The sequence below is a fragment of the Cygnus atratus genome, chromosome 25 (assembly GCF_013377495.2).
Source record: "Cygnus atratus isolate AKBS03 ecotype Queensland, Australia chromosome 25, CAtr_DNAZoo_HiC_assembly, whole genome shotgun sequence".
NCBI lineage: Eukaryota > Metazoa > Chordata > Aves > Anseriformes > Anatidae > Cygnus > Cygnus atratus.
This window is the reverse complement of record NC_066386.1, coordinates 5,361,357-5,389,100: the sequence shown is the minus strand read 5'-3', so window position 1 is coordinate 5,389,100 and position 27,744 is coordinate 5,361,357. Positions and strand designations below refer to the sequence as shown.

Below are 27,744 nucleotides of genomic sequence, written 5' to 3'. Positions count from 1 at the left end.
ATTGAGGTCTGTTAAATAAAAACAACAATAATAAAAAGCTACAGTCAGCAGCACCCCTCTCCAAAGGCCACAAGGAGAAGAACCCCCTGCGAGCAACCCCCTCCCCGAGCAGCAGACGGAACCACCTCAAGGACCGGCACCCACCACCCCCCTCAGCGGCCTGGGCCGTTTAACGCTCACTGGGCGCACGCGCACCCTCCTCTTCCCCCCGCCCTATTTCCATAGCGCATGCGCACCGCTCCTCTCCCCCCGCGCAGCCCGCCCCACTCCCCAAGCCCCGCGAACGCGCAGCGCGGCACCGCCCCGAGGAAGCTGTGGGCGGGGCCGCTTTGCAGGAAGCCCCGCCCACTTCTGGGAAACCCAAGCCGCCCCCGGCCGCCCCGCCAAGCCGGGTTGGGGGCGTGGCCGGCGGGAGGCGGCGGGCAGTGGTTGGGCGCGGGAGGGCGGGGGCGGGAGCGGGGGCGCCGTCACGCGGGCGAGTGGAGCGCCGATTGGTTGGCGCCGCGAGGGGGGTGGAGCCGCAGGCCGGCCGCGCCTGTCAGTGTGCGGGAGCCGCCGACGGGGACGGAGAGGCTGTGCCGGGCCCCGCGCTCCGCGGTAGGTGCCGGGGGAGGGAGCGGGGCGGCGCTGGGCGCTGCTCGGGTCGAGCCGATGGCGGGGGCAGCAACCCTGGGAGCAGCCCCGGCGGAGCGGGGGGCACCGAGCCCGGAGCCCCCCAGTGCCCCCCCGCTCTGCCGGGGCTGCTCCCGGTTCGGCAAAATGGAGCCCGGTCCCCTAAACCCAAGGGCTGAATAAAAATGGAATTACCCGCCCCTTGGCCCTTTTTTGGGGCTGGAGGTTCTGGTGCTGCTCTGGTGATTAATTAGTCGCCGCTGTGGTTGAGCTGGGTGCTTCCTGTCTGCCTGGTGGGGACGTGTGGGGGGCAGCACCCAGCAGCCCCCGAATTTCTTTTACGAGGTGTTTGTTCTTGCTCCGTTACGGGCAATAACTTGCACCTTCTGGGCCGTGACAGTAGGGATAAGAGCAACCGGGCCGGACTTTGAAATGCGTGTCTGTAGCACGCCGCTTTATTGCCTTTTAACCACGTTAAAATCTGTTATTGGCACCGCCACCAGATTCCTTTGGAATGAGTCATTTGCTATTAACTATTAAATTTTAACTGTTATGAGAGGCTGAATCTTCGCACAGCATGCTGTGAAGAAGGGATATAACAAGGGAGCTTGTGGCAAACAAAAAAACTGAAGGATTTGCAGGGCCTGACCCGGCATCGCCGGGCTTAGCGAGCTCTGCCACCGTTTGTCCCGAATCTTGTTTCAGCGCTAACAGCGAGAAGGCAGAGCTGAGCCCTTGCTGTGGCAGTGATGTGGTCCCTAATTATCCCTCTGGCTGCTAACGGGAAGGAGCCAAGCGTGATCGTGCCGTCCCTGTAACTCGCCTCCTGCAGCTTTTGAGGTCAGTGGCAAGCGCCAGGCAAACCTGGGAGAGCAGCAGGCTCCGAGGAAAAGGGATGTCGGTTTGCAGAGGGTCTGGAGGTGCTGGGGAAGAGGGGGTGTGAGGGGACCACGCCATCAGGAGGGTGTGTGGGCGACCAGACGGAGGGCTCGGCACGTGGGACTTGGAGCTGAAGGAAGCCAGGCTTTGCTCATCACGCTCGAGCAGCATCAGAGCACAAGGCACTGAAGAGGACAGAGCACGTCTTGTCGGAAAGGTGCTTCTTGCATGCTGTAGTTACAAAAGAAGTTTATCTCGTGGAATTTTGCTCAGGATGGGCAATTAGAAATTGCTCTGGTTGGTTCCTATTTCTACTTTATCGTATGATAATAATTAAATTCACAGGACTGATTGTGAATTAGGATTACATAGAAATGCTTCTATGCTAAATTTGACAAAGCTTTGGGTTTTTTTGTTTTTTGTTTTTTTTTGCTTAACATTTCATCAATAGTGCTTCCTTATAGCCTTACATGACATTTTTATAAATGTGCATTGAAAATTTCAAGCCACAAAGCATTTCATTGTAATAACTAGTAAAAACCTGGACCTGCTGACTTGGGCAGAATTGATTTTAATGTGCCTCTGTGGTTAGTGCTGGAGGTTGTCCATCTAGGTGCTTCCTATACCTTCTTGCTGTAATTTAGGAAATAGCTTCACTCCACAAGTGGGTCTTCAAAACCAGGCTGTTGTTAAGCAGTGTCCTGAGTCTGCCAGGCCAGAGTTTGTTCGGATGCTTTCTGTAAGACTTGTTTGCAAAGCAGCTTGGAAAAATTGGGTACTTGGAATGAATGAGGATGCAGTGATGTTTATAAACTCTGGGTAAATGGTGTTATTCTTATCTTTGTTCAAGAGCATGAAAAGAATTGTTAAGGGGTGAGCTGTTCTTAAGCTTGTACTCGAGGAAGTGAAGATAGATGTGTTTGGATACTTTTAGAAATTCTGCTGATGGTTAAACCCAGTCAAATATTTTTCCTGCAGACTTTGGAACCAAACTGTTGCAATATACTACTGTCTGGCAAGTAAAAAGAAGTCAAGGCTCATTATCGGGCTGTTTACAGTAAGCAATATAAATGGCTGAAATGGGATTTTGAAATATTTACTATCCAACCACTTTAAAGAATATGTTGACATATTTATTATCATTTGTAATGTAACTTAAACATAACGCTGATGGTGAAATCCTTCAGACCGAGAGTTCTGCGGTGGTTTGGCTTTACCTGGTGGCCTTCAGGTGCAGGTGTATGCAGCAGCACCTGGCAGCACGTAGGACACCGAGAGGAACCAGGCAGGTTGTCTGGAAGCCCGCTGGACAGGCGAGAAGATAACACTGTGTAGAGCAAGAGGAGGGGAAGGCTATGAGCATCCTGGAATAGTAACTGCTGCTCTGACTCACCAAGTTTAATCAGCCAGCCGCTCTATTTATTTTTACTTTGGAACTCTTAAATACTTGAAGCAAGTCTTTTCCTCTTAAACATATTACCTTACAGTGGCATTAAGTGTGTTTTAAGATAGGGGCGTGTGTTGAGTACTACAACTTTTTTCTTTTAGTCCCTTCTGAGACAAATCGAAACCTCTCCCTTGCTGACAGCACTGAGCTTGTTTAAATAACAACCCCAGGCCCATGCTACAATAATATGCCTTAAACTGACACAGCCAAAAACGGAACTGTCTTAATTTCAGTTCCATCTGAAACGTGGCAGGCAAGGAAGCTCATCTGCAGCATCCGAGAAGAGACAGACAGCAGCGAGGAGGCAAGAACGAATGGAAGTGGTACCTGGGGTGCAAGAGTGTTGTACACATTTCTACTCCTCGGGTCCCAAACCAGATCTTCAGTGTGATTCATTTTACTAACAAGTGTCATCTTTTCTTCTTTTTTCCCCAGTGAAAAGTGTTTTTTGGTAAGGCTTGATGTCTTTGCCTGATGATTTTGTAGCTAATACTCCAGACAGATTCTTTTGGTTGCGGACTTGGCTCTCTCTTGACTAACCATAGCTCCACCAGCAGGTATTGGGACTTGCAGGTCCCCGTGTGGTGCGTGTATTTTCTTTTCAGTTGATGTTCCCTGCTCTAGTGATACGTGAATTCCTTGCTCTTCCTTGCTGTTGCTTTGTGGTAGTGGTCAGCAATGCAGCATGTTTAAAATGCTAGTTGTGTTGTTTCAATAAACCAATAGCAACTGCAAAAGAGAGGATTAGGCTAAGTTAATATATTGTTCATCAAACTCTTCTCAGTAAGGAAGTGGGAAACCTCACTGAGACAACTTGATTTTTTTTTTAAACTAAATGTCAATGTGAAACTGCTGCTGAATGCTCACACTCAGACTAGGAGAAGAAATCTACGTACTTAGAAGCTGACCTATGAGGTCTTATGCATATTTTAAAGCTCTTTCCCAATTTATTTTTAAAACTATGGGCTGCTCAACAAAATGTTAACCAAAATTCTCCAAAAAGCTGTTGGCAAGGAAGATATGACTGATGCAGACCAAGCAGGATTGCATATTATGGTGTGCTGCAGAGTGCTTTAGTGCTGAAGAGGTATTTGTGTTATTTTTTTTCACCTGTGAGTCTTTCTATGTAGAGTGTAACTTCATGAGACACAGAAATGTGCTTTTAAGGTCCCTGCTGCGAACAGCTTCCAGCAGAAGGGCCAGTGTTGAGATGGAGGAGCTGAAGAGGGCAAACGGGGATTTGTTTATGGATGGGCAGGGGAGGGAGGAGACTTTAAAGGAGCAGAAAGTGTATGGTTCTCTCGTGCATTAATAATGTTGAGTGTCTCCTTCGTTCTGACTCCGTACGGGCCTCAGGTGGCTTTAGCCAGGACACCAGTTTCTCACAGGCAGTGCTGGAGGGAGGAGTTGCCACTGCCATCGGGCCGGTGCCTCCACAACACAACTGATACCGTGTTTGGCTTTCATTCTGTAAAAACGCACTTTCTTTTTTACAGCAGTGAGAACTGACATTAGTTAACGAGATGTGAGCTTAAATCTTAGTGAAGTTAAGGAGCAAGGGGCCTTTCACACGGCTAGCAAAAGCCCTTTGTGGGCTGGGGGCGTACTATTCACGTTTATCTGCCGTATCATTACCTGACTTCTCCTTTCTTTTCTCCTTGAAAATAACGAGCCCGTACACACGTCTGCAGAAGGAAGGAAGTTGGGGATATTGAAAACAAAAGTCACAGTTGAGTCTCAGTGACTTGGATGAGTGAGACGAGGCCTTGAAAACCAGAGAGGCAATTCTGGGCCATGAGGCAGCGGCGACCCTCCAGCTCAGCGGCGAGGCTACCGGTGCTGCACGTCTGTAGCCTGTACAGGAAACCGTGCTCGTCCTGGGTGGTGGCGAGTTCACAGGCAGCCGAAACCACAGCTCCACCGTGCCTCTTGTTGGGCAAATCCCGTTCTTAGTGGTCTTGCCAAGGAACCTCGGTACCCACTCACTGCGTTGAAGGCTCCTGCCTGGAGCTGCACCGAGCAGAGCTACACCTGCTCTCGGTCCTCGCGCCCATGTCCAAATTATTGGGGCTTACCTCTGTGGATTGCACAGCGATGAGTCTAGCCTGTTCAGTTCTGAATACGTAGCTTTGAGAGAAGTTATGCTTCAATAATTATTTAAAAGTTCTGGTTTGGTTTTAATCACAACTTCTGCCAAGTGTGCTGTGCAGTGCGTACCATCAGAACAGCTGGGTTTTTGGTCCTTACGAAGTCCTGCAAACTGTATGGCAATGGTTAAACCGGGCTGGGCGTGCAGCTTCTGTGCCTACACAGCCTCGCAGGCCTGAGTCACACATTAAACTGTCTGAGCACTGGCTGTTGCTTACACTAGCTACCTCTTATTTTTTTTAGTTCTTGGGTGAGCTATGTACTTTGTTGACTTTAATCTCAGTGAAGTTTCCTTGTTATTCTTTTCCATTTCAGAGAGTGGCAAGGACTTGCAATTTTGTTTCTCCCCTCCCTCTGTTGTCTTTTAACTAAGCTGAGGAGTGATTTGGAGGATTACACGTTTTCAGAGATGGGGATGGGTTTGCACTGCGATCTTTGAAGGTCCTTGAAGGTGAGGGGAGGGCAAGGAGGGACAGAGTTAATGCAAATTGGGAGAGAGTGAGTGTAAAAATAGCTCTGAACTTGTCAGTTTGCTCACTGGTGGCTTGGGTTAGTCATCTGGCAGGCTGGCTTTCTGCTGCTCCAAGGGATTATTTTACAGCACTGAGATTTGACATAATTTCTGTAGAGAAGAGGGAGAGGGATGGGTGTAATGAGTGGGATACTGTCATCAGCACTTCTTTTGCACAGCAGCTGTTCTCTGTTTAGCCGCTGAATGTGGTCATTGTTGACTTTCCTTGTATACCTGCCAGGTTGTTAGGTGACTCATTTACAAATCACACCAAGGTTTGTGCCCTTGGCTCCCAGGCCGGTCCCTGGTCCCTGTCCCTTCCCTCGGTGGCCCCATAGGCACTGAGCTCCCGCTGGTGCTGCGTTTGTCACCATCCAGTGACGAAGAGCCTGTCTGGGTGAATGTCTTGTTGCCCCAGGCAGCTGTTTGGGGGGAAAAAGGGGAAAGAAAAAAAACGACCAGAAACCCCCTGGTGCAGATTTAAACTGACAAGCCTCAAAGACATGCTCCTGTAATAGTTCTGTGATCTTGCTTTTGTTGGCCTTTGTTCAGAAGTCCCTGCTTCTCGTCTCATATTGGGTTTGTGGTAGTTAACACCTGTTAAGGTTTCTGAATTTCCATGGGTTGTTTAATGATGGAAATGGTCATTTTAAGATTTTACACTTGAACTGTGGGAGAACAGAAGAAGGAAGCAACCTGGGTGGTTAAGGGGTGATCGAGCATGCTCTGGTTTCTGGGTTAAAAGAAAGCTGCTATGGTTTAGCTTTTCCAGAATCCAGCTTGGGGGTAGCGGGGGCAAAACCAAAGCCGTGTTCATGCTCCCTGCTCAGCCCCTGCTGTACTGCTCAGCTATGGAGCTGCTCCCTGCCAGCATCTTCTCCAGCACTGACACACGTTGATCCGACAGGCTGCAAGAGCCTTTCTTTTCTCAGACTTGTTTGTGGTTGACCAAGGATTTCAGAAGTTATTGGCAATTAAGGGGAAGGAAGGCAGAGAGGGAGGAGTTGTGTACGGGCAGGCTCGTTGCCTAACCTTTTTTCATTGGAAGGAAAAATGGGAAATGGATTCCAGGGCAACTGAGTACAAGGAGGAAAGCAATTAGCAGGATTTTATGACCGTTTTGTGTGCTGCTAGGGCTTATTGTAATTTCTCCTAGTGTACTCTAGGAGAAAATCTCCCGTGTCTTTGCTTCTTTTTTGTTTTGCTTTGTAGTTTTTTTTATGTATATTCTTCCTGTTTAGTGATACAAGAGTTCCCTCTACTATATGGTTTCATTGTTTGCATTTAAGCTGAGGGAATATACCAAAAAATAAACTTCCCTTTGAAGCTTGTATAGCCTCATGTTTTTAGTACTGAAAATAACACTGACTCTTCAGATCTTCAGTGGTACGAGTCAGGGATGGAGAGCTGGCAGTCCTGGGTTCATTTTCGGTTCTGTGCTCAGAGGTTGGACAGGACCTTGGTTTGGTCTGCATTGTGCGTTAATCTGATACCTGCAGCAGGCTCCTGTTTCTCTTGAACATGAAGCTGCTTCTGCCTGTGAAGTTAATAATTTTGACAAGTGTTTTGCTTTGTTTCTTTTTGTTCTCAACCAGTGACTCTCTGAACCTGTGAAATGGCAGTGATGGGAATTACGTGCCAAGGAGCTCCTGATCCAACTGTCAAGCATAAGAAGGAGCTCACAGCTACAAAGGGGCTGAACAAGACAGTGAGTGAAAAGCAAAGTAGTGTTTGCAAAGTAGAAGATTCGAAGAAGGGCATCTTTCATAGTCAGTGGAAAATCCTAAATGATGTAATCACCAAAGGAACAGCAAAAGAAGAAACAGAAGGAGGCTGTGCATCAATTTCTATTATTGCCCAAGCAGAATGTAAGTAGCAGGGAGGTTTGCTGTTCATTGAGAAAAAGGAATGTGTAACGCGGTGTGAGATTTCACTCGCTTTGCACTCCTGGAGGGTTGAGCTGAAATCTATTTGTAATCCCATATGGGGTGGAGTTGATGACACATCCCAGTCTCTATTTAGGAAGCTCATGAAATCTCTTAATAATGTAGCAGCATCCACTGAATAAAGCAGAAAGAACAGCATGTGGCCGTTGCACCTAGCTTTGTTGACTAGAAATCTATGTCCTTCATTTGTTCTTGGCTGACTTCTGAAGGGTGTTCTTTAAAAAAAAAACAGTAATAATAATAATAGTAATAAAGGCTTTTGGGTGGGAAATAGTTGGGGGATCAGGAGATCACAATGCTGGGGAGCTATATCATTCCAGGGGAGAAGGAATGTACTGCAGGCAACGTGGCATGCCTGTGTGATGATTTGTCTGGATCACGGTTTGGTTTAGGAAGTTGGGAAAGGTGTTTCTTAGTTCGGTAGTTACCAGGAGAGGGCTTGCATGATACTGAAGATGTGTGATGATCCTGTTTTCTTTCACACAGGTGAAAACAGTCAGGAATTCAGCCCCACTTTATCAGAGAGATCTTTTATTGCTCATAGTAAACGTTACAGGTGAGAGATCTCTTAACATGAACACCCACCTTCACTGTTGTGTGTGTTACCTTGTCCAAATCACACTGGCTCTGTGTGCTCTCATTTATGTTTCTAAAACAGACCCTATCTGGATTGGCTTTAGTGTCTGAGGCTTGGGAGGAGCATGTCTTTCCTGAAGTGTCTTCCTCAAAGCCTTTCTTTATATATTTGAAGAAAATATAAGTTTAAGCACAAACTACTCAAAAAGCCTTGCAGTGTCTCATTGTCAATGCCAGCTGGTTTACTGGCCTTTGTAGTTTTCTGCCACTTTATCTGGGTTCTCAAATTTGTTTTGAAATCATGGAGTGTTTTTTGAGGTTCATGGGCTTGAAGTAGAAGGATCCAAGGGACAGTTTTGGTCTTTTTTAACTGAACAGCACTGATGCTTTTGAAACTTCGTTACACCATCCTCTTTGAAAAGTTGCGGGAAGATTAGACTACTGCTGGGAGTTTTCATAAGAAAAAGGAACTGCTGCTTTTCTGGGGAGGATAAACAAAACAGGATGAGAGAAGAACTTTTGCTTAGTAACAGCATCAGCAACGGAGTTTTGAAGAGAAGCTGAAACAGATAAAGGGGGAGTAACCATTGCAAGAGAAAAATGGAGGTCTCTGGGACTTGGTTTTCTGAAGTCATCTGGGCATGAGCTGCTTTTCCTTCAGTATGTGCCTATTAGGGCACAAGCTGTAGCTTTATTAAGCCCCAGCACTCTCTGAAGTGGGTAACTGGGATAGAATTAGGTTCTGCCTCATTTCTGGAAGTTTTCAGACACTGAATCTGACCTTGTGGGTTATATGGCTTGACACTGCACACTGACTTTGACATTGTCCCATGAACCATCTGAAAAAATGCAGTGTGAACCATTTCTTAGGGGTTTTATGTGGAATGCACGTCAGGAGTATGTTCAGGTTCAAGGCGATGTGGTAATATCAGCACCCAGACCTCAGCTTATGGGATCTGTTAGCATTCAGTGGTGCACTGAGACAGCAGAAAAAGATGGAGAGGGCAATGGTGGCTGAGAGCTGCATCGCTGTTCAATAAAGGCAAATAAATATACCGCATGGATTAAATGAACAATAATAATTTCTTCATTTGGAGATCAAATATCCTGTTTTCTCTTACAATTCAATTTAAAAAAAATCCAACTACCATGATTGCTATTGAATAACTGTGGGCAAATTTTCCTTCTGAGAACTGCATCTATTTGTATAAGCCCTCAGCTGTTATTCTGGCCAGTGCTGTTTTATATACACACACACACGCACACATATATATGCATTGCTAGAAATGTTATTGTAGTATTACAATAATTGAGCTTTATGTGCTAGTTTTTTAGCTTTTTGGAGCTGTTCCATTTTAGTGCACTTCGTCACCCTTTTTCTCTGCTGCAAAATCTATTTTTCTTTCAAATAGAGAAGATATATTATGAGCACTTTTGTTCATTTTAACAAATTTTTAAATATATTACATTTATACTTAATCTCTGTGTTCACTGTAAATCATACACATAAACTGTCTCAAAGCAACCTGGAGACATTCGGTGCTTTTCGCTGTCTACTTTGCCCCCTAGTCTTGCTGTTCCTTGCAGAATTTGCGAAAACTGGGAGCCTTAATGCTTTGCTTCCCTGCCCACACCCTGTATTTCTTCCTTGCAATGCCAGATATCCTACTGTGCCTTGATTCTGAAGTGACAATTGCTACATATTAGAAGGCAAGAAGCTATGTTACAGTTCTCTATTCTTCACATCTCAGAAGGCAGAATTGCTAATTCTTGTTCTTGTTCCATCGGTCATAATTGTTAACTGAGGGTGTGCTTTCACCATCAGATCTAAGAGACTTCATGCATTTTGGTTTCCAATAGCCGTTCAGACAGTCTTGATCAAATCCCCAACAATGTGGCCCATGCAACGGAGGGGAAAATGGCACCTACCTGTTGGAGAGGGAGGCATCGTGGTAAAACAAGAAAGAAACGTCACAAGAAACGATCCAAGCTGAAAATACAGACAGTGGCTGCTGGCAGGCAAGGTCCCAGAACTCCAGAACAAGAGAGCTGCACCCCAATTCCAGTCCAGGTGAGAATCCTTAGACCTTCCTCTTGCAGGGGTGGGACCCCTGCAGGCTCCTAACAATTCTTCTTTGAATTTTGGGAGCTATAATGACTTTCCTCCTCAGCTGTTCTGGTTTATTTTCTAGGAGGATGAAACACACCAAAGTACTCTCCTCAGAAACAATTTTTGGTTGTCAGAACTTAACAAGGATTTGATTTATGATCCGCTGCCATTTGAGAAACCTGAGAAAGTTCTGTCCACAGGCAAACTCCATTTACCAAAGAGCCAATACAAAACAGAACTGCACAAGCTGATAAGCCCTGTTCAGTGCCTTAATCACGTGTGGAAACTGCACTATCAGAGGGACAGTGTTCCACAGCCTGAAACTCTCCATCCCTTTCCATACAACATAATGCCCCCTCATTTCCCACATCTGGACAGTCCTCTCCATCACATGAAACTGAATGCTCTGGAGACATATTTCCATGGCGATCTCAACTATCAAGACAGCGAGCATCGCTTATCTGGGCTAAACTTGGAATATAGTTTCCCCAACTGCGTCAACCAGTCCATGAAAAACAGTTCGGACAAGATTTCTGTGGAAGAATACTTGGTAGACGCCTTGAAGGGGAGCGTGAGTCTCGGTGAACCACAAAATTTAGCCAGCCTAGCCAAGACGTGGAGAGGAGGCGGTCTGGACCTGAAGGAACAATTTCAAAGAGCAGATGAAAACGAAGGCGTGCTACTTACCGAGGTGATCTTCTGATCCTACACACTAGTGTTGTGGTAGGCAGAGTTTCTCTTGGGCTTCAGAAGAGAGAGAACCTATATCTATGTATTGGCTTCTGTAACATGACCACGTTTTCTGAGTGGGTATTGATACGGTTGAACACTGTCAGTTAGAGGTAGATGCGACGTTGTTATTTGAAGGACATAAAGCCCTGTCTTATATTGGTGGCTCTGATTTGTTCACTCATTCACAAAATATGCATGCTTATTTATGAGAAGTATTTCTGTGCATAGTTAGTCTTCAAAAATGTCTTTTCTGTTTGTCTGCGAAAGAATCCAGTCCACTGAGGTGAACAGACAGCAATATTTTATTGGCTATAGTTCACCTAGATTGTGACACAGACAGAAAAAGGTACCTGGGACCTATAGATTGCAAAAAGCTTGTCTGCTGCCTGTGGTGGTAAACCAGTAAGTTACTCACTGTCCCTTGCCAAACGGAGGACATGGGCACTGCAAATGCATGAAAATCTTACAGACATGATTCATCTCTTCCGAGTTCAGATCTTGGCCAACTCCTTAAACTCCTCTTAGAGGACTCTTCGCTGGAATCAGTGATGACCCTATCAGTACAGTCAGTGAGTTCAGGGTGTTACTTACCTGCCTGAATATGTTTACATTGAGATGTAAAGCACAGTCTCAGTCAACTGAATATAAAAAAAGGTGTATCTCACATGTAGATGCCTAAATTTAGTCAGATGAATCTTGTTTTGTTTGTAGAATTTATCTTCATCTTCACAGTCTTGCAGGTGAAGGGAATAGTTTGGAGCTCCAAAGCTATCCAAACACGGGTGGTCTTTCTTTATGACAAAGGCGAATAGTCATTTAGGTGAAATAGGGCACACACAAAAATCTGTCAGGTCCTCCCATATTGTGTCATCTCAAGCCAGTGACAGAAGTAATTTTGTTCATGGATTTTTAAAGAGTTATGGTATTATGTGTTTCCTTGCTTGCTTCATCTTGTTTTCTGATTTTTATCCCCTAGAAACTAAAGCCAGTGGATTACGAGTACCGAGAAGAAGTTCATTGGACCAAGTGTCATGGTTCCTTGGGCATTGGCTCTTTTGGAGAAGTATACAAAATAGAGGACAAACAGACAGGATTTCAGTGTGCTGCCAAAAAGGTAATCTATGTGTGAGAAAGAGGGGGTTGTCTGATATAAGGAGGCATAGGAGGTGTGTACTGGATGTTAGGAAGAGTTTCTTCACGGAAGGGATGGTTAGGCATTGAACAGGCTGCCCAGGGAAGGGGTGGAGTTGCCGTCCCTGGAGGTATTTAAGAAACGTGTGGATGTAGCACTTAGGGGTGTGGTCTGGCGGTGGACTTCGTAATGTTACATGGCTTGTATTGTTGGAGGATTGTACCTGATGATATTAAGGGCCTTTTCCAACCTAAGTGATTTCATAATTCTGTAAATAGCAAGTGTCTTCTCATTCCACAGACTGTACAGTCACAGTGCAGTGCTGCTGTGGTTATGTCCAAGGGAAAGCTTCAAGGTGGTGGCATGGAGAGAAGCAGCAGACAGAGGTGTGCACAGTAGGGCAAGCTTAGCAATAAGAAATAGGCTCATTTGGCTTCAAAGAGTGTTAAAGGTATCTTTGTTTTCGCACTGAGACAGGCCAAAAGAGTAGAGATTTCAGGAAGATCTTAAGTGTGTTCTTAGTGTCTGCAGAGGGAAAAAAACAGCTCCGAGGTGTATGCTTGTCTAACTATTCCCATCTTAAAACACACCCAGTATAAATGGAGACATGGCAGGTGTTTCTCTGTTGGCAACGGAGTAACGTAGGAAGAAGATCAGACAGTTGATAGGTAGTCAAAAAGGAGAGAGCTTTCTCCTGTTCAGTGAGTGTCATACACAATACTGGCATGTTGTAAGGAGGTGATTCTGTTACAGGTGCAGCAAGGATATGTGTTTTTCCAGGAGTTGGCATAATAATCTATTGTACACCAAGTCATATGTCACTGTCGTATGATGCGTGATGTGTGTGTAACTCGAATGAGGGTATTGATTTGTAGGCGGCCATGGGGTGCCTCAGAGGTGAAGGCAGAGTTATAATGGAAGTAGCTGTTGAGAACGCAAACTACTTAACTTGAACTTAACACTTGAACAGTTTTATCACCTCTGTAGAACTGTTTCTCACATTACTCCAATAGAAAACTTTGAAAAGTGTGTGGGAAGTGTTTGTCTTGAGTACGAAAATGTTATGTGAGAAAAGAATTGGAACTTGTATCTTTCAGTTTTAAAATGTTCACTTTTTTTGTTTACACTGGTGTCAACTTGATGTATTGCCTGGTGGAAATACAGAAGTGGCAAGACAAAGCCAGCTTGTCCAGGTTTTTAACCATTTCATTGTTCAGGTGGATAGAAACAAACATATTTAAAGCAAGTAGAAAATTATTTCTTATTCTTCATCCTTATGCTTTACATGTGGAATTTTGTGGTACCATGACCAGCTTGTTTTCTGACAGTACGTAACCACTGAGTTTTATTATCCATTGTGCAATTTCTCAAGAGAAATAGCTGTTAGTAGTCGGTCTGTTTTCAGGAAGGAGAGGTGGTAGTGCTGAAAAGAAATACATGAGGGTAGGAGATTCTTAAGTCTTTCTAAATGGCAATTACTTTTCTAATTCCTAGAGGATTTCAAAGGATACTTCTGTAGATAAGAAGTGTCTTCTCAGGCCAAACTCTTAACCAGTGAGTTCTAACGTGCAAGCTGAACATTAAACTATGGTGTATTTCATTTCACATAAGTAATTGTCTGGAATTACTGCTGTCTGCCCTTGTCAGAAGGGGACTACCTGACCTTCTTTCACCATACCGGGTGTTGCAAGCACCTGCTCTCCAAATTGTTGAGATTAAAGCAAACTGGCTATAGCTGGATTGCTGACAGTGAAGAAACATGATACATCCTTTTCCCACCAGAATCGTAATGACTCATGTTTTCCTTCTGGTCTTTAGCAAATTCTTGGTTTATTTTATTTGGCCAAACTCAGTGAATAATTTTTTTTCTTTAACCATTTTTCTGTGCAGGCTGAATACCACCTAAAAAGGTGATAGTGTAGATCACTGCTTCAGGCATATTTCATATTCTCTCGTATTTCACAGGAGTTGGGTCTGCCAAGTACTGCAGCATCCTTAGATTTTTTTTTTTCTTCTTTCAGATCTCATGAAAGCAGAATGCCTAAGTTGTCAGTATTATCTTCTTAATCGAGACAGAAATTACCTTCCTCCTGAAGATTGCATGTAATCTATAACCAAAAGCCAGAGGAATTGCAAGCTGGCATCTTTTTTTTTTTAATTTTTTGACAAATCTTCACTTTACTTGGGCACTGAGGATTTAGGGACTCCCTTTGTCCTTGTTCGGAGTTGATCTGTGTGTTGCCACTTACTGCTGTACCCACCGATTTCTGATACCAAAAGCTATCTGTGAGTTTCTGCTGCTAGGCAGTGCAGGGCTCTCTGACGCAGGCACTGGGGAGGGACAAGTCTGTCAGGACGTGTCACAAAATTTGTTTGGCGCTTCTTTGTCACTCCAGGTACAAGTTGAACACTTCCGTGCAGAGGAGTTGACAACGTGTGCTGCGATAACCAGTCCTAAAGTTGTCCCCTTGTATGGAGCTGTGAAGGAAGGACCTTGGGTGACCATCTTCATGAAGCTGATGGAGGGTGAGAAAGGAACAGCCACAATGGGAGCATCGCTGTAGCTGTCAAATGCAGTGGACATTGATCTCCTCTTCCTCCTGCCCCAATTTTAAATTCTGTTAATTCTCCGGTGTATCCAAGTGTTCCTAGCATTAACTCCTGAGTGGGTTGGGATAGGTTTGTGTTACCCCTGCTGGTGTGTAGCAATGGTCTTTTTTGGGGGGAGTCATTTGTAGTCCAGCCCCTCTTCCATTCAAGATGCATCTCTCTCAAACACCAGCTGTAAATTCTCACTGAACCACATAGTTGGTAATGTTTTTTGCTTTCATTTTTATTTGCATGGCACCATGTAAAGCACGTTGGACTAGAACAGGAGATGCTCTAAAAGCAAACCTAGATGGTTCCCTGTTGCCCAAGGCTCCTTCTTCCAGCCAGGCCCATGGAAAAGACAGCCTGTGAAGGACGGCTGATGATCAGGAGCACCTAGAAGTGGCTGATCACAGAGTAGTTGATTTTAACACAAAGCACTACTGTTAAACTGATGCTAAGCAAAAGGATTCATGAAAGAGGCTGGTATCCACAGGCAGTAAGACCTCTGGATATGAACAAAAGGAATAAACCGATGTGTGTGAGATAAGGGCTGTCAGGCCTGGCAGTTTTCATTTCTCCATCAGAAACAAGGAACGTTGATGATGCTGAGAAGAACTTAACAGATATGGGCTCTCTGGATTCCTTTCTAGGTGGCTCACTAGGTCAGCTAATTAAGCAGAGTGGCTGCCTGCCAGAGGACAGAGCCCTCAGTTATTTGGGCCAAGCATTAGAAGGCTTGGAGTATCTTCATGCTCAAAACATTCTCCATGGAGATGTAAAAGGTAGGATGCTATTTAAGGTATCTTGTTCTTCCCTTTTTCTTACAAGGAGCAAAGGGCTTGGAGATTGAGTTACTGTGAGTGTCTAAAGTTTATTTACTACATTTTCAGCTCTGCATTTGAGATTGGAGCTTAACTTAGTTCTAAACAGCTGGGCATATCATATTTGTCACCTCTTTCTGTTGTCCAGTTGGTCTGACAGGCTGTTTGCCCAGGCCGCTCCATCAGTGGGATAGAGGATAACTGGGATAATTATAGTTGTGTACGTGCTTGAGCCAGTGACACTCCATAGGAATAATAGACCTTGGTTTGGGCTCAAAAAAGTAGCTCTGTGGGCTTTAGGCTTTTTTTCTCCTCTGAGTGGCCACAATACAAAGGGAACTGACCAGTTAAAAACCTCTCATTGGCAGCGGAAAATGTGCTTTTGTCTGACGATGGAAGCAGAGCTCTTCTGTGTGATTTTGGTCACTCTGCTCACCTTCATCCAGATGGCTTGGGAAAGTGCTTGGTCACAGGTAAGGATTTTCTGGTGTGATTCTAAAGAATTGCCCTGCTGACTCATTCTTTCTTTTTGAACGTTCATGTTTGGCTAATCTGCAGGCAACTGTATTTTCCAGACTTAACATTTATTGACTCTACTGTGAAGTGTGTCACTGACAGCTAAAAGGAACTTAGGTTTGGAATTTGGTCCTTGTCTGCCAGTCTAGAAGATTGTTGTATTTATGTTGTTGTTGAATTTAGTCCTTATCTTCCAGTCTAGAAGGTTGTTGTGTTTATGTTTATGTTGTGTTTATGTTATTTTTATTGAAAATTAAGTCAACCTACTACATTCAGTGTTTTGTCCCTGCCAGACATCACATCCAAACTTACATGACGAGTCAGTTAGATTTTTAACTTCATTTAACAGCTGGGGAAGAATCCTGACGTCCACCAAAGGACAAAATCATTGCTGACTTCTGGCAGTGAAACTTTACTGTGCTTCTTAATGCATCTGTTAGAAGAGATGGATATATTTTCTAATGCTGAGTTCACCAATGGCATTTGCCTCCCAGATACGCTAGGAAGGGAAGTTTAATACATACATCTGCATGTAAGGGGTGAGACTGATGGGGGCATGGAGCTCTTGAACAGCTGACAGGAGCGTGTGATGCTGCTTTTTGGGTGAAGCTGACTTGTTTCTCACTTTAACTGAAAAGACAAGGAGGCTGCCTTAGGCTTCCCAGCAGTTGCACTGGAACAATTGTCTAGTTTACGCGCAGTGAATTTTCATTTAAATGGTTTTAGGGAACTATGTGCCTGGCACAGAAACACACATGGCTCCAGAGGTGGTCATGGGAAAACGCTGCGACTCCAAAGTGGATGTCTGGAGCAGTTGCTGTATGATGCTGCACATGCTTAATGGGTGTCACCCTTGGACCCAATATTACAATCATCCTCTCTGTCTGAAGGTAAGTAACTCAAAATATGTCAAGTAAAAGGTACTTAAGCCTGTAAAATCCTATTATACTTAACTAAACAGCAGTCATTTCAGGAAGTCTCTCTGAGAGTGCTAAGATGATGCCAACCTTGCTATGGCAGATAATTTCTTACTCCATTTAGACTGTTGCATATTATACATTCTAGGGCTCTTTCTTTCCTATTCTGCTCATGACTTGGGTGTGACTTTTGAGCCATTCAACTGTGAAAAAATAATATACTGCTCAGGCCTCTCATGTAATGGTAACTTCAGTTGGAAGCTCTCTGAGGATGGGAAGAACCTTTCTGAAATCAAATGAAGCCTCTCTGGTCGAGCCTCTTTCACTTCCTGTTTGTTTCACAGATAGCTAAAGAGCCACCTCCTCTGAGGGAAATTCCACCTTCCTGCAACCCTCTCACTGCTGAAATTATTAAAATGGGTCTGGAGAAAGAGCCTGTTCAGCGAGCATCTGCGTCTGAACTGAAAACCAAGACCAGTGTTGCACTTGAAGAAGGTAGAAATGTCCCATATCTAAAGCTTCTTTCACATGCTGGTAAAGTGACCAGTAGCGTTAGAGTGGTCCTGTAGGAACATATCAGTATGTTTTACTGATGTATTCTGGTAAAACATGATTCAACGTATCACTTGCACAGGCTTCAGCATTGATGTACATTTTGGGGTTGATAGCTTTTGCCCACATCCCTTTCTTTGAAATTACCCTGAAGTGACTTCTTTGTATTTCTCACCCAAATAAATTATAATTTCCTGTGTGCTGTCACATGCTCCTTCTTCCTTCTCTACTTGAAGCAGATGATGTTGTGCTTTACATGGGCTTGTTAAGGTGTGCGCTGTGGCTTGGCTCATGCTCAGCTGATGTATCAAATGCATCTAGTGAGCTGGAGCCTGATATGCAGCAAAAGTGAAAGCAGAGGTTTATTGCATCCTCAGCTGCAACTTATACTTGTTATCCGGTCTTCCCTCTAAGACTATCCGTGATTTATTTCAACTTATTTCAACTTAATCCTCCTGAAAAGCTCTGTGATACAGTAAGAACTTGTGGAGATGATCTGGCTCTGTTTTCTGAAGAAGCTAAATTTCACATTTCACAGCAAGATGCAGTTCTGAAACTTGTATTGTGAAGGAAAACCTTTACCTCTTTTCTCTATATGACAATGTTTGTGTTCTCTGTTTTTGTAGTGGGAGGTGTGACAAGCCCCTGGAAAGGCGAATACAGACAGCCTAGACATTTTTCTCTGAACAAAGAAAACAATCCACAGACATCCCTGTCCCCCACAGTGAGCCCAGTTTCTGAGACTCGTTCTGACCCAAAATCGGCAGACAAAGTTTCTTGTGCAAGCCCAGACCTACCACCACCACCTCTGGAACAAACAGAGGAGGTTGGGGGAGCCCCTTGGAACGTGTGCAAGGAGTTAGCTGGGATCTGGGATCCACCACCTCTCTCCTCGACTCCTCTCCCCCTGAAGAGTTGCAGCCACGTGGAGAAAGCAACAACCATTTCAGAACAAGAGCTTCAGCAGCTGGAAATAGGTAAGTAATGAGCTATGTAGGGAATTCAGCTTTTTGTTTAAGAACATGATAAAAATACAGCTGCTTTATTTTGGCCTTTTGGCAGTTATTTTCTTTATTTGGGAATGTCATTTTGTTCATAGTGCATCTCTTATTATACAAATGGTTTGGCCTTCCTTGAAATTATGAAAACTAGTAGTTCTTAAGCAACTAAACGTGCCACGAAGGTAGTGGTCAGGATTTCCTTCCACTGTCTGACCAGTGTAGTGAATTTCTGTGGGAGGTGTGGGAACCTCTCAAAAAGCAGCCAGTTTTCAGATGTGTGCTTATGTGCACTGTACAAACAGTGTCTGCAATTCTAACTTCAGATGAAGGTTTGAATACTTCAGCACTAATTCTTTTAATAAAGGGATAAGCCTTTTGAATGGGAGACTTCAAACTAAAGCAGTGTAGTTGAAGTCAGTCTATTGCATTGGAAAAGCTATACCCACCAGCCAACAATCCAGAATTTGAAAACAAGAGATAAGTTCAGAGTGAAAAATCAGTGAAGTAATAGTCCAGTTCCATTACCTCAACCTTTCAATTCTTTATCCCATGTTTTCTTGTCTTCATAAATGAATTGAAAAGTTCAAGCTAGGAAAAAAGTGTCTTGAAATGTAATTTGTCGCAGAACTGAGGAATAGCATTTTAGGGGTTGCTGAGGGCTGTCTTTCTTCTCAGATGGCTTTGGACCTCCATCATCCTTGTCAGGTCTGGATATCATCAACGCAAGTTAGTGCAAGAGCAGAGTACCTAAGATTGTCCCTTTCCTAGGTGTGATGCAGATGGTCTCGAGTGAAGACTGACAGGTGGCACAGTAGGCAAGAAGTGGGAACTCCTGGGTGCGAGCCCTTTCTGACTTTTTGCATGTCACTGCACAATTCCTCTGTCCTTTCTGGCTCAGTTTCCCTATTTTCCCAGTGGTAGCAATACCCTCTGCTTACCAGAGGAATTGTGTGTCAGGTAGTTTACGGACACCAGTGTCAATGGTCATTATCCAACACCGAAGATGCTTAGAGTATTAATTGTAATAACTGGGATTGGAGCAGGAACTCTTGAAAGGAATCACTTTAAATGTTTTCCTTCCCTTTCTTTCTGCTTGCAGAACTGTTTTTGAACAGCCTTTCACAGCCTTACTCGCTGGAAGAGCAAGAACAAATGCTTTCATGTCTCAGCATCGACAGCCCATTTGTGTCAGATGCCAGTGAGAAGGTGAATATACGTGGAGGGGTCGCAGGGTAACCACCTCCGGAAGCTGTGACCAGTGAACATCTGGAGCTTTTCACATTTCTTGTTGCTTTTGACATCTATTTTTCTGCAGCATACTGGAGGAATGAACCTTTGTTCTTGGGCAACGGGGTATTTGGGATTTTAGTTGTTTTTTAGTTTGTTGTCCCACGATGACCCCTTTCTTCCAGTTGCCCTTCTGGGCTGTGTTCTCACAGTAAGCATCAAGTGTGTGGATCTGGAAAACCTCAGTGGCCTTGACCCTGTGTATGTAGAATCAAGGAACTGAAGAAGTAGGGGTGAGCGTAGGAACTGTGCAGAGTTGGACCCAGTGGCCGAGGATCTTCTTCCTGGCCACTGAAGGGGTGTTTAGGGAAGGAGCAGAAGAATGGGGCAGAACAGTAACCCTTCTCCTGTGTATTCACTCCCAGCCTATGGATCTGATCTCCACGAATCTGTTTTAACCTACTCATACTAATGACCTGTATAGTCTTATATTATTTAAACACTAGGTTTAATTAATCGTTTGCTTTAACTCCATTATTTGTAAGGTAGGGAATACCAGTTAAAACAAACAAACAAAAACAACAACACAGAATAAGCCTTGTTGTACCAGGAAGGATGTAATTTGATTGTAAGCCTTCAATCATTGTTTTCAGACAGGGAGTCCAAAATGGTGTAGCCTGCCATCTGCAGGAGTCATTTTTGAACATGATCATCTTTGCTTCCTATTTCTGTTCCTCTTCTCAGCATTGTAGTGCTTTCTGAGGAGAGTTGAGCACAGTTCTTTGCAGTAGTTCAGATGTTGATACAACATGGTGTGCAGCGTGGGATGTGACTCTGCTTTTTTCCTCTATTTCTTTTGCCTAGCTCATAACCCTAACAACTGATGTGAGTTTTGATGGGTACTTACCGATAAGCTGTTGTTGTCAGATTGACCTCCCATGACTCTAAGATAATACAGACTTTTCCAAGAAGCACAACAATGTAGTTGTTTATGTAGAGTTACTGTTTTTTCCTGTGCATTGTCACTTAACAACATTAGTTTTATCTGATGCTTTATTCTCCTGTCAGTATGATGAAACCCTTTTTTTCTTTTCATCCAACTCTTCAACCGATTACTGATTTGACTACTGAGAATAACTTTCTGTGTCTGCAAACTGTTGCATTGTTATACATCCCATTTTCTAGATAGCAGGTAAATGCAGAATAAGTCAAGGCCCAATCGCACATCCCTGTGGATTTCTATTTTTTTTTCCCTTGAGGTTATTTTCCTGTTTGGCATCTCGTGGAAGCTCATGTTCTTTAGGAGCCTTTGACAGACTTGTGCTTACTTCTGCAGAACTCCATGAAGGCTTCGCATAGCTTGAGGGACACTATGAGCTCAGGGATTCATTCCTGGAACAGCCAGACGGATGGACAGAGCTTCAGCTTTAACAACCTACTGAATCGCAGCCGTCACACGGACACTCCTAGCTATTTCAATGGTGAGTCCATCTTTCTGAAGTCTGGATAAATGGTTGGGTACTGCTTTCTCAGTATCTAGCGGATCTGGGGTGTGGAGTCTTTGAACTCTTCTCACCCTTCAGTTCCTGTGTCAGCACAGACCCTCCTGAAAGCATATGGGCTGTCAAGAGGCCAAGTCTGCTCCAGTCATAGGTGGGTGGAAGTCAAGTCTATATAATCCAGTAAAAGCCAAAGAAGTTCCTGAACCCATGGAGTCTGATTCAGCTTTATGCCTTGCCTTCTGCAGCTGCCATGTGCAAGACTGTATGTCTTATAACCATAAATTTCTACAGAGTAATTTTGAGGGTGTGTTGTACAAATCAATATGTCTCTTCAGCTGCTTTCTTGCTAAATCCAGCTCTGCTCTGTGAGTCATTGTTTTCTTCAGCAATTCTCTGTGCCCTGCCAAGACCTACATAGATGAAATACTTGATGACAAAAAAAAAAAAAAAAAAAGGTCTTCTGATGCCTGTGTCTTGCTAGTCAATTCTCCAATGTGGGACTGTGAAGTTGTTATGCCTACAGCAGAAGTTAATGACTTCTCTTTCACATTTCAGGAGTGAAAATCCAGGTCCAGTTGCTAAGTGGAGAAAATTTACACATCAGGGATTTCCAGAGAACAAAGGTGGGAGACATTGCCACTGGGATAAGCAGCCAGGTGAGACACAAAGCTGGGAGTTGTTTAAGTACGGCATTTTGTCTAAGCAATTTCTTCTACCATGCAGCCTCATCCTGCCTTAAAATCAGTGAACCAGAAGTCCATTCAGGGACCCTAATGATGCGTTTAGTTACATAACTTGAGTGCTGTTGTTGTGTGATACCAGAAGATATTTTCTGAACTACAAACCATTGCAAATCATCATAGGCATCACAGTTCATAGAATCATAGAATGGTTTGGGTTGGAAGGGACCTTAAAGATCACCTAATTCTAACCCCTGCCATGGGCAGGGACACTTCCCACCAGCAAATGCTGCCCCCAGCGCCATCCAGCCTGACCTTGAACACCTCCAGGGTTGGGACATCCACACTTTCCCTGGGCAACCTGTTCCAGTGCCTCACCACCCTCTGGGTAAAGTAATTCATAGAATCATAGAATATCCCGAGTTGGAAGGGACCCGTAAGGATCATCTAGTCCAACTCTTGGCACCGCACAGGTCTGCCCAAAGTTTAGACCACGTGACTAAGTGCACAGTCCAATCGCTTTTTAAATTCAGACAGACATTCATCCTAATATCTTATCTAAATCTCCCCTCTTTTAGTTTAAAACCATTCCCCTTTGTCCTATCACTATCTGCCCATGTAAAAAGTCGCTCTAAGGCTGCAGTGCAGTCTCCCTGGAGCCTTCTCTCCTCCACGCTGAACAACACCAGATCTCTCAGTATTTCTTCATATCTGAGGTGCTCCAGCCTCTGAGCATCCTTCATGGCCTCCTCTACACCCCCTCTAACAGCTCCACATCCTTGTGCTGGGGGCCCCAGACCTGGATGCAGCACTCCAAGTGGGGCCTCACAAGGGCAGAGCAGAGGGGGACAGTCCCCTCCATCACATGCTGGCAACTCTGTTGATGCAGCCCAGGATGCAGTTGGCTTATAGTTGTTGAGCTCCGTCTTAAAAAGTACCTGTGCTCCAGTTTAAAAATCCTTCTCTTTGACTAGAAAGATAGCTTCTTTCCCCTCTGCCTATAGAAGAATCATTCTGACCTTTTCTTCAAGAGCAGTAAACCAGCTAAGGGAAACAGGCTGCGTTGGGCTGTGATGCTTCCTGCTTGTTAATGTGGAGGAGATACTGGCAGACTCCAGTGAACCTCACTATGGGCCTTTTTGGCAGGCCCTGAAAGAGACTCTGAGTATCTGTGGGACCAAGACTCATCCAAGTGTAAAATGTGGTGATCATCTCTAAACAAAGAGGTTGCAGACGTCCAGAACGTGTTTCACTGCTGTTGGTTCTCTTTGGAGTACATCATTCTTGTGGACATCACAAAGCAAAAGGTCACTAGCCCACAGAGGAACTGGCAGTGCCCAAATGCAGCCAGTTCAGAAAATATCTGCAATGGCCAACGACCTCAAAGAGAGGCAAGTTAGCAGCAGGGTGAATGCTACTAGTCCAGTTTCTGAGATACTTTCTAATGAGATAATTTCAGGATGTTTCTGCCAGTCACAAGCTTCTCTCCTGCAGCTTTTCTTGAGTGGGGATGTTATTTGCCAATCAGGCTGGGTTTGTTAATGGGTTATTATGCTCTGAAAGAGGCTTGAAGCGGCATTCAGATTCATTTGTTCCGCTTCACAGGTACGGGTCCCTGCCTTCAGTCTGGTTACCAAAGAAGGCCAGCCAGTGCACTACGACATGGAGGTCCCCGACTCTGGTATTGAGCTGCAGTGCACCCTTGCCCCTGACTGCAGTGTCAGCTGGACGTGGAGAGTCAAACACGGTCAACTGGAGAACAGGCCGTGAGGCTGCTTCTGCTGTGGAGGTTTTTACCTTGTTGGAAATATGGAATTGCAAAAGCTTCCAGCCACCCCTGCCATCAAGCACCACGCGCAGTTGCTGGTGTTTTGTGCTGAAGTAGGATAGCAGTTCAGCAGTTCACTGCTCTCGGGCCTCAGTTCTGTTGTCTGCTCTGATCCAGTTCCAAGACATGTCCTGAAGCTTAGATGTTCTCCGGAACAGTGGGAATTACTTGTTTTGGGTGTGTGAGATTGAGCTTGAGAATGGTACAGGAAAATTCCTGCTTTTCAGAGGAATGTGATTGTGCTTTTCAGGAGCATATGGGGATTGGATGAGAGCTCCTGTTGCTCAGCCTCTGAGGTGAAGCTGGTAGTTACTGGGCTTGCTCAAAGGAGGTGGAGGTTGAGTATCTTCAGTGCAGCTGTGGTTGTTTGTGCTGAGGGGAGCTGGCTAACTTCCTTCTAGCTGGAGGAAAAACTTAATGTTTCTGTAGGCTTTGGGTAGCATCATCTCTACCTCAAGCCTTTTGCATGGGGAAAATTGACAGCAGTAACTAGCTGGGTGCTTGGTTTCACCTCCCACCCTTCCCCGCAGACACTTCCTTCTTGAATCAGAAAAGAACTTTGTTCCCAGAAAGAGCTTTGCTTGCAGCTCTCGTCTTCTGAATCTCCTCCCTGACTTAGGAGCTGGTGCTTCCCACTCTGTTGTTGCTACCAACGAAGGGAGTACATGGTAGGGCAGGAGGAGCGTGTTCCGTGGTGGGCAGGATTGTGCTCCTCAGCCCCGTTTCCACCGCTGCTGCTGCTGACTTGCTGCAACTTCACAGGAGCTGTCCTTGTCCGCACAGCTCCCCCTGGAGGGGGCAGGACAGCGGCTCCGTCAGCTCAGGCGAAGTCTGAATTCTGCTGCAGAACTGTTTTTTTAGATCCCACTCCCAGCTATCAGTCCTGCCATCCGCTCAGCCCCTCCGCTGCAGATCAGTGCCCCAGTGCTGCGTGGTGTTAGCTCAGCCCGTCTGCACCAGCACTTAAAGGCTGGCACCAGGCTTCTTCATATTCCTCCCCTCACGTCAAAACGTGTTAATGGAGCGGGACAGGCAGCTGGGCCCACAATGCCTTAATCCTTGGTGAACTTTTTCTTTTGTGATTATTTTTTTGTAAAGTGTACAGAAACTGTATGCGTCAAGTTCAGACGGGCGGGTGTTGCTAGCCCTTCTGTAACCCAGAACAAAACCAGAGGGAGGCATAAGGTACTTGGGTGCACTCGTTCAGGACTGCTCGAAGTCCTTGTGTGTCTCGAAACCGATTTGCTGGTGTGCTGTGCCTCTTCCAGAGTGCTGGAACCACAGCGGCCGCAGAGCCGGGGCTGCTGACACCCAGGCTGAAGAGGGGAGCAGCTCCCAGGGAGCAAGGTCAGCCGTGCCGGATCCAGGCTGGTTCTGGGAGATGCAACGAGGCAGGAATGTCTGCAGGTTTCTCAAGTGACGTTCACTTAAAATAGCTGGGAAAAGTTACGCTCTGGACCTCCCCTTTCGAGGACCAGTGACCTGTAATTGATACTCTTTCCCTTTGGTCTCCCAGAACATTGGCTGGTTTTGCTGCGCTAGGTGTTGACATCCTTAACCAGAAAACTGAAGTTATCATGCCATAGAAAAGTGGAACTCTTGAAGAAGTTAAACCTGTCACCACTGTGCGTATAGTCTCTTATAGCACTTTTTTGTTCTAAAGCACTTAATGAATTGTCCAAAATAGGCACATAAGTATAGCTGAAATGCAGCCACATTAAGAGTCTTTTTAGTAAACGGTTAAAACATTATGCACACCTTTTCCAGGCAGGAGTGGGGAGGAATAGGGAAGTCGGCACAATTTTTGTCAGATGCCATAAGCTACTACGAGTTCTAGGCTCTGGAGCAACAGGGATCAAAATGCCTTGCAGAGTTCCCAGGAGCTCCCATGCAGGCACTGAGTGCAGAAACCAAACTTCCTGCACTTGGCACCCTCCTCGGGCTTCCTCTGAGGGGGAGAGGAGAAAAATCTGTTGGCTGCTTCTAAGAAGAGTCTGTCATAATAACTGTTGGTGACGTGTCAGTGCAAAAGAATAGTCTGTTCCCTTCCTGAAGGCTGCACCTCACGGCTTTCACTGTCGTCCGCAAAGCACTTCGATGTACAGGTGTGCGTTTTTGTACGTTGGTGTTAGACCCGAGTTCTGCCGAGCAGTAGGACAGGGTGCAGCAGTCCTCTGCTTGCAGGACCTGTGAGCTTTACACTTCATCTATAGCATTAACGCTAGTCTCGGGCCACCTGAGTGGGTGGGTGAAAGGCAGGAACCCTTGTGAAGCCAGATCGTCTCTGTTGGGTAGGTGGAGATGTTTACATTCTCCTGCGCTCTCACACCAGCATTAGCCAGTATCTCCATCCTGTTCATTTTGTCCAAACACTTCAATCCTATTTTGCTGCCACCTCAAGCAAGAAAGTGAGGCTGCAGACCTCCACGTAACAACCGTTTACGGGACAGCTGCTCAGAGGAGCAGGCTGGGGCGTCAGCTCTCCCTGCCGCGTGGGAAAGACGCTCCGGCTGATACCACAAGCCATTGGTGCTTTTACTGTCCTGAAATGTGGTTCTGCTCTCGGAAGTATCTCCAGGGTTTTAATGTTTTTGCCACCTACCAGCTTGGGATCTCAGCTCTCTCCTGCTGCTGGGACAGTTTCCTGTTAATTTGGCTGGTTGTTTTTGCTGTGACAGGCAGAAAAAGCCCAGCTTCCAGAAAGGCTGGCTGTGCAATACTGACAGACAAGAAAGTCAGGAAAGTTTTTTTTGTTATCCCTGTTAACATTTGTCTTAAACTGTGTGTAATAACATAATTAGGCTTTAGGACTGAATCCCAGTACAAGTTAGGGAGGACAAATAGTGATAAATACAGATGGCTCTTGTCATATAGCACCTTCTTTAAGGTCTTTGGGAAAAAAAATCACCTTTGGCAAAGCAATACAAAGCTTTGGGATGGGCGGTACTGGCATGGGTGAAGGTGATGGAATGACTAGCTGGTATTGAATGAATGACACTTTATAAAACTGTGATTTCTTGAAATTAACATTTCAACCTGTATTTTCACAGAAAAAAATAAAAGCTGGAAAAAAGGATTCTTTGTTTTCATGGTCAGGGCTTTGATATGTTGTACCAGAGAACACGAAGACAGTACTGAGTGTGGCATTTTTTTAAGAGGAGCCTGGTTTGAACAAAGTTCACCCTTGTTTTTGGGGGGATGCAGGGAAGAGTCCTTTGTGGGTGTGAAGAGGCAGCAGTACTTCTGACAGCTCTGAGCACAGCATTTGCTGAATGTGTTGATGCTGCTCTCTGTTTCCCAGTTAAGCACATCGTCCCCTTTCCTCCTCCTGTTTCAGTTCCACGTCTTTGGCTCCATGCCCGAGCTCCCTGGTGGTTACAGGGCTGCCATGAGGCTTCCCAGCATGTTCTCAGCCATCTAGCTAGCTGGCATGCATGTAGCTTTGGAGTGAGGCTTTCCTGTCTGAGAAAACAGGCTGATTTGCAAAAACCCTGGCTATTTGTGTCAAATGAATGTGTCCCTGCACCACACTGAAGCTTTGTCAGTGAAATGCTGCCCCCCTGATTTCCAGCTATCCCGAGTGCATCTCCTGTGCTTTTTTGACAAGGCCCAGGTTGGACTGATCAAGCGAAAGCAGAGGGCACTGCTCGCTGGTGCTTTATGTTCCAGGCAGGGGCTTCTGCTGTACAGGGGGCTGACACATCTTCCCCTCAAGAGTGAGAGAAGTCACTCCAGGATCCTGAGGAATTGAGGTTAAGCAGACAGTGCCAGAGGTTCGCCCACACCGTGCAGCATGGGCTTCGGCTCCCTCTTGGCGCAGAAGCTGCCTCCACTTGCACGGTGTCTTTCTGTCAATGCGGTGGACTGGAGGTGTGCTCACGGCCACGTCAGTGAGCACATGAGATCAGCTCCCTGAAATGGAAAACCCAAATTCCAGACGACGGGTGGAGAGGCTGAGTTCTGCTATCATGTACGTGTTTGTACAGTGAACACAGAAGTCGGATCAGCTGTCTAC

The 27,744-nt window shown here is 45.3% G+C and overlaps 1 protein-coding gene across 4 annotated transcripts; it reads left to right on the top strand.

Moving 5' to 3' along the window:
* The first annotated feature begins 522 nt into the window (after window positions 1-522).
* MAP3K14 (mitogen-activated protein kinase kinase kinase 14) lies at window positions 523-27,744 on the top strand. Of its 4 annotated transcripts, XM_035566905.2 has the most exons (17): window positions 538-597; window positions 1,318-1,452; window positions 7,193-7,465; window positions 8,030-8,099; window positions 9,980-10,190; window positions 10,312-10,920; window positions 11,938-12,075; window positions 14,490-14,619; window positions 15,336-15,467; window positions 15,875-15,979; window positions 16,749-16,912; window positions 17,284-17,434; window positions 18,118-18,468; window positions 19,592-19,698; window positions 21,056-21,200; window positions 21,777-21,877; window positions 23,507-27,744. In XM_035566905.2, the coding sequence occupies exons 3-17, from the start codon at window positions 7,213-7,215 to the stop codon at window positions 23,669-23,671; spliced, it is 2,832 nt and encodes a 943-aa protein (XP_035422798.1). In that variant the 5' UTR covers window positions 538-597; window positions 1,318-1,452; window positions 7,193-7,212; the 3' UTR covers window positions 23,672-27,744. The 4 variants fall into 4 exon arrangements, with proteins under 4 accessions (XP_050571428.1, XP_035422798.1, XP_050571429.1 ...); XM_050715471.1 differs by lacking the exon at window positions 1,318-1,452 and having other exon boundaries at window positions 523-597; window positions 23,507-26,847; XM_050715472.1 differs by lacking the exon at window positions 15,336-15,467 and having other exon boundaries at window positions 541-597; window positions 23,507-26,847.

Bases quoted from the DNA above. Each gene is read 5' to 3' on its own strand.
- MAP3K14 (XM_035566905.2), top strand. From the start codon at position 7,213: ATGGCAGTGATGGGAATTACGTGCCAAGGAGCTCCTGATCCAACTGTC. The intron at 17,435-18,117 runs GTAGAAATGTCC...CTGTTTTTGTAG, and splicing joins CAGTGTTGCACTTGAAGAAG to TGGGAGGTGTGACAAGCCCC. The intron at 21,878-23,506 runs GTGAGACACAAA...TCCGCTTCACAG, and splicing joins CCACTGGGATAAGCAGCCAG to GTACGGGTCCCTGCCTTCAG.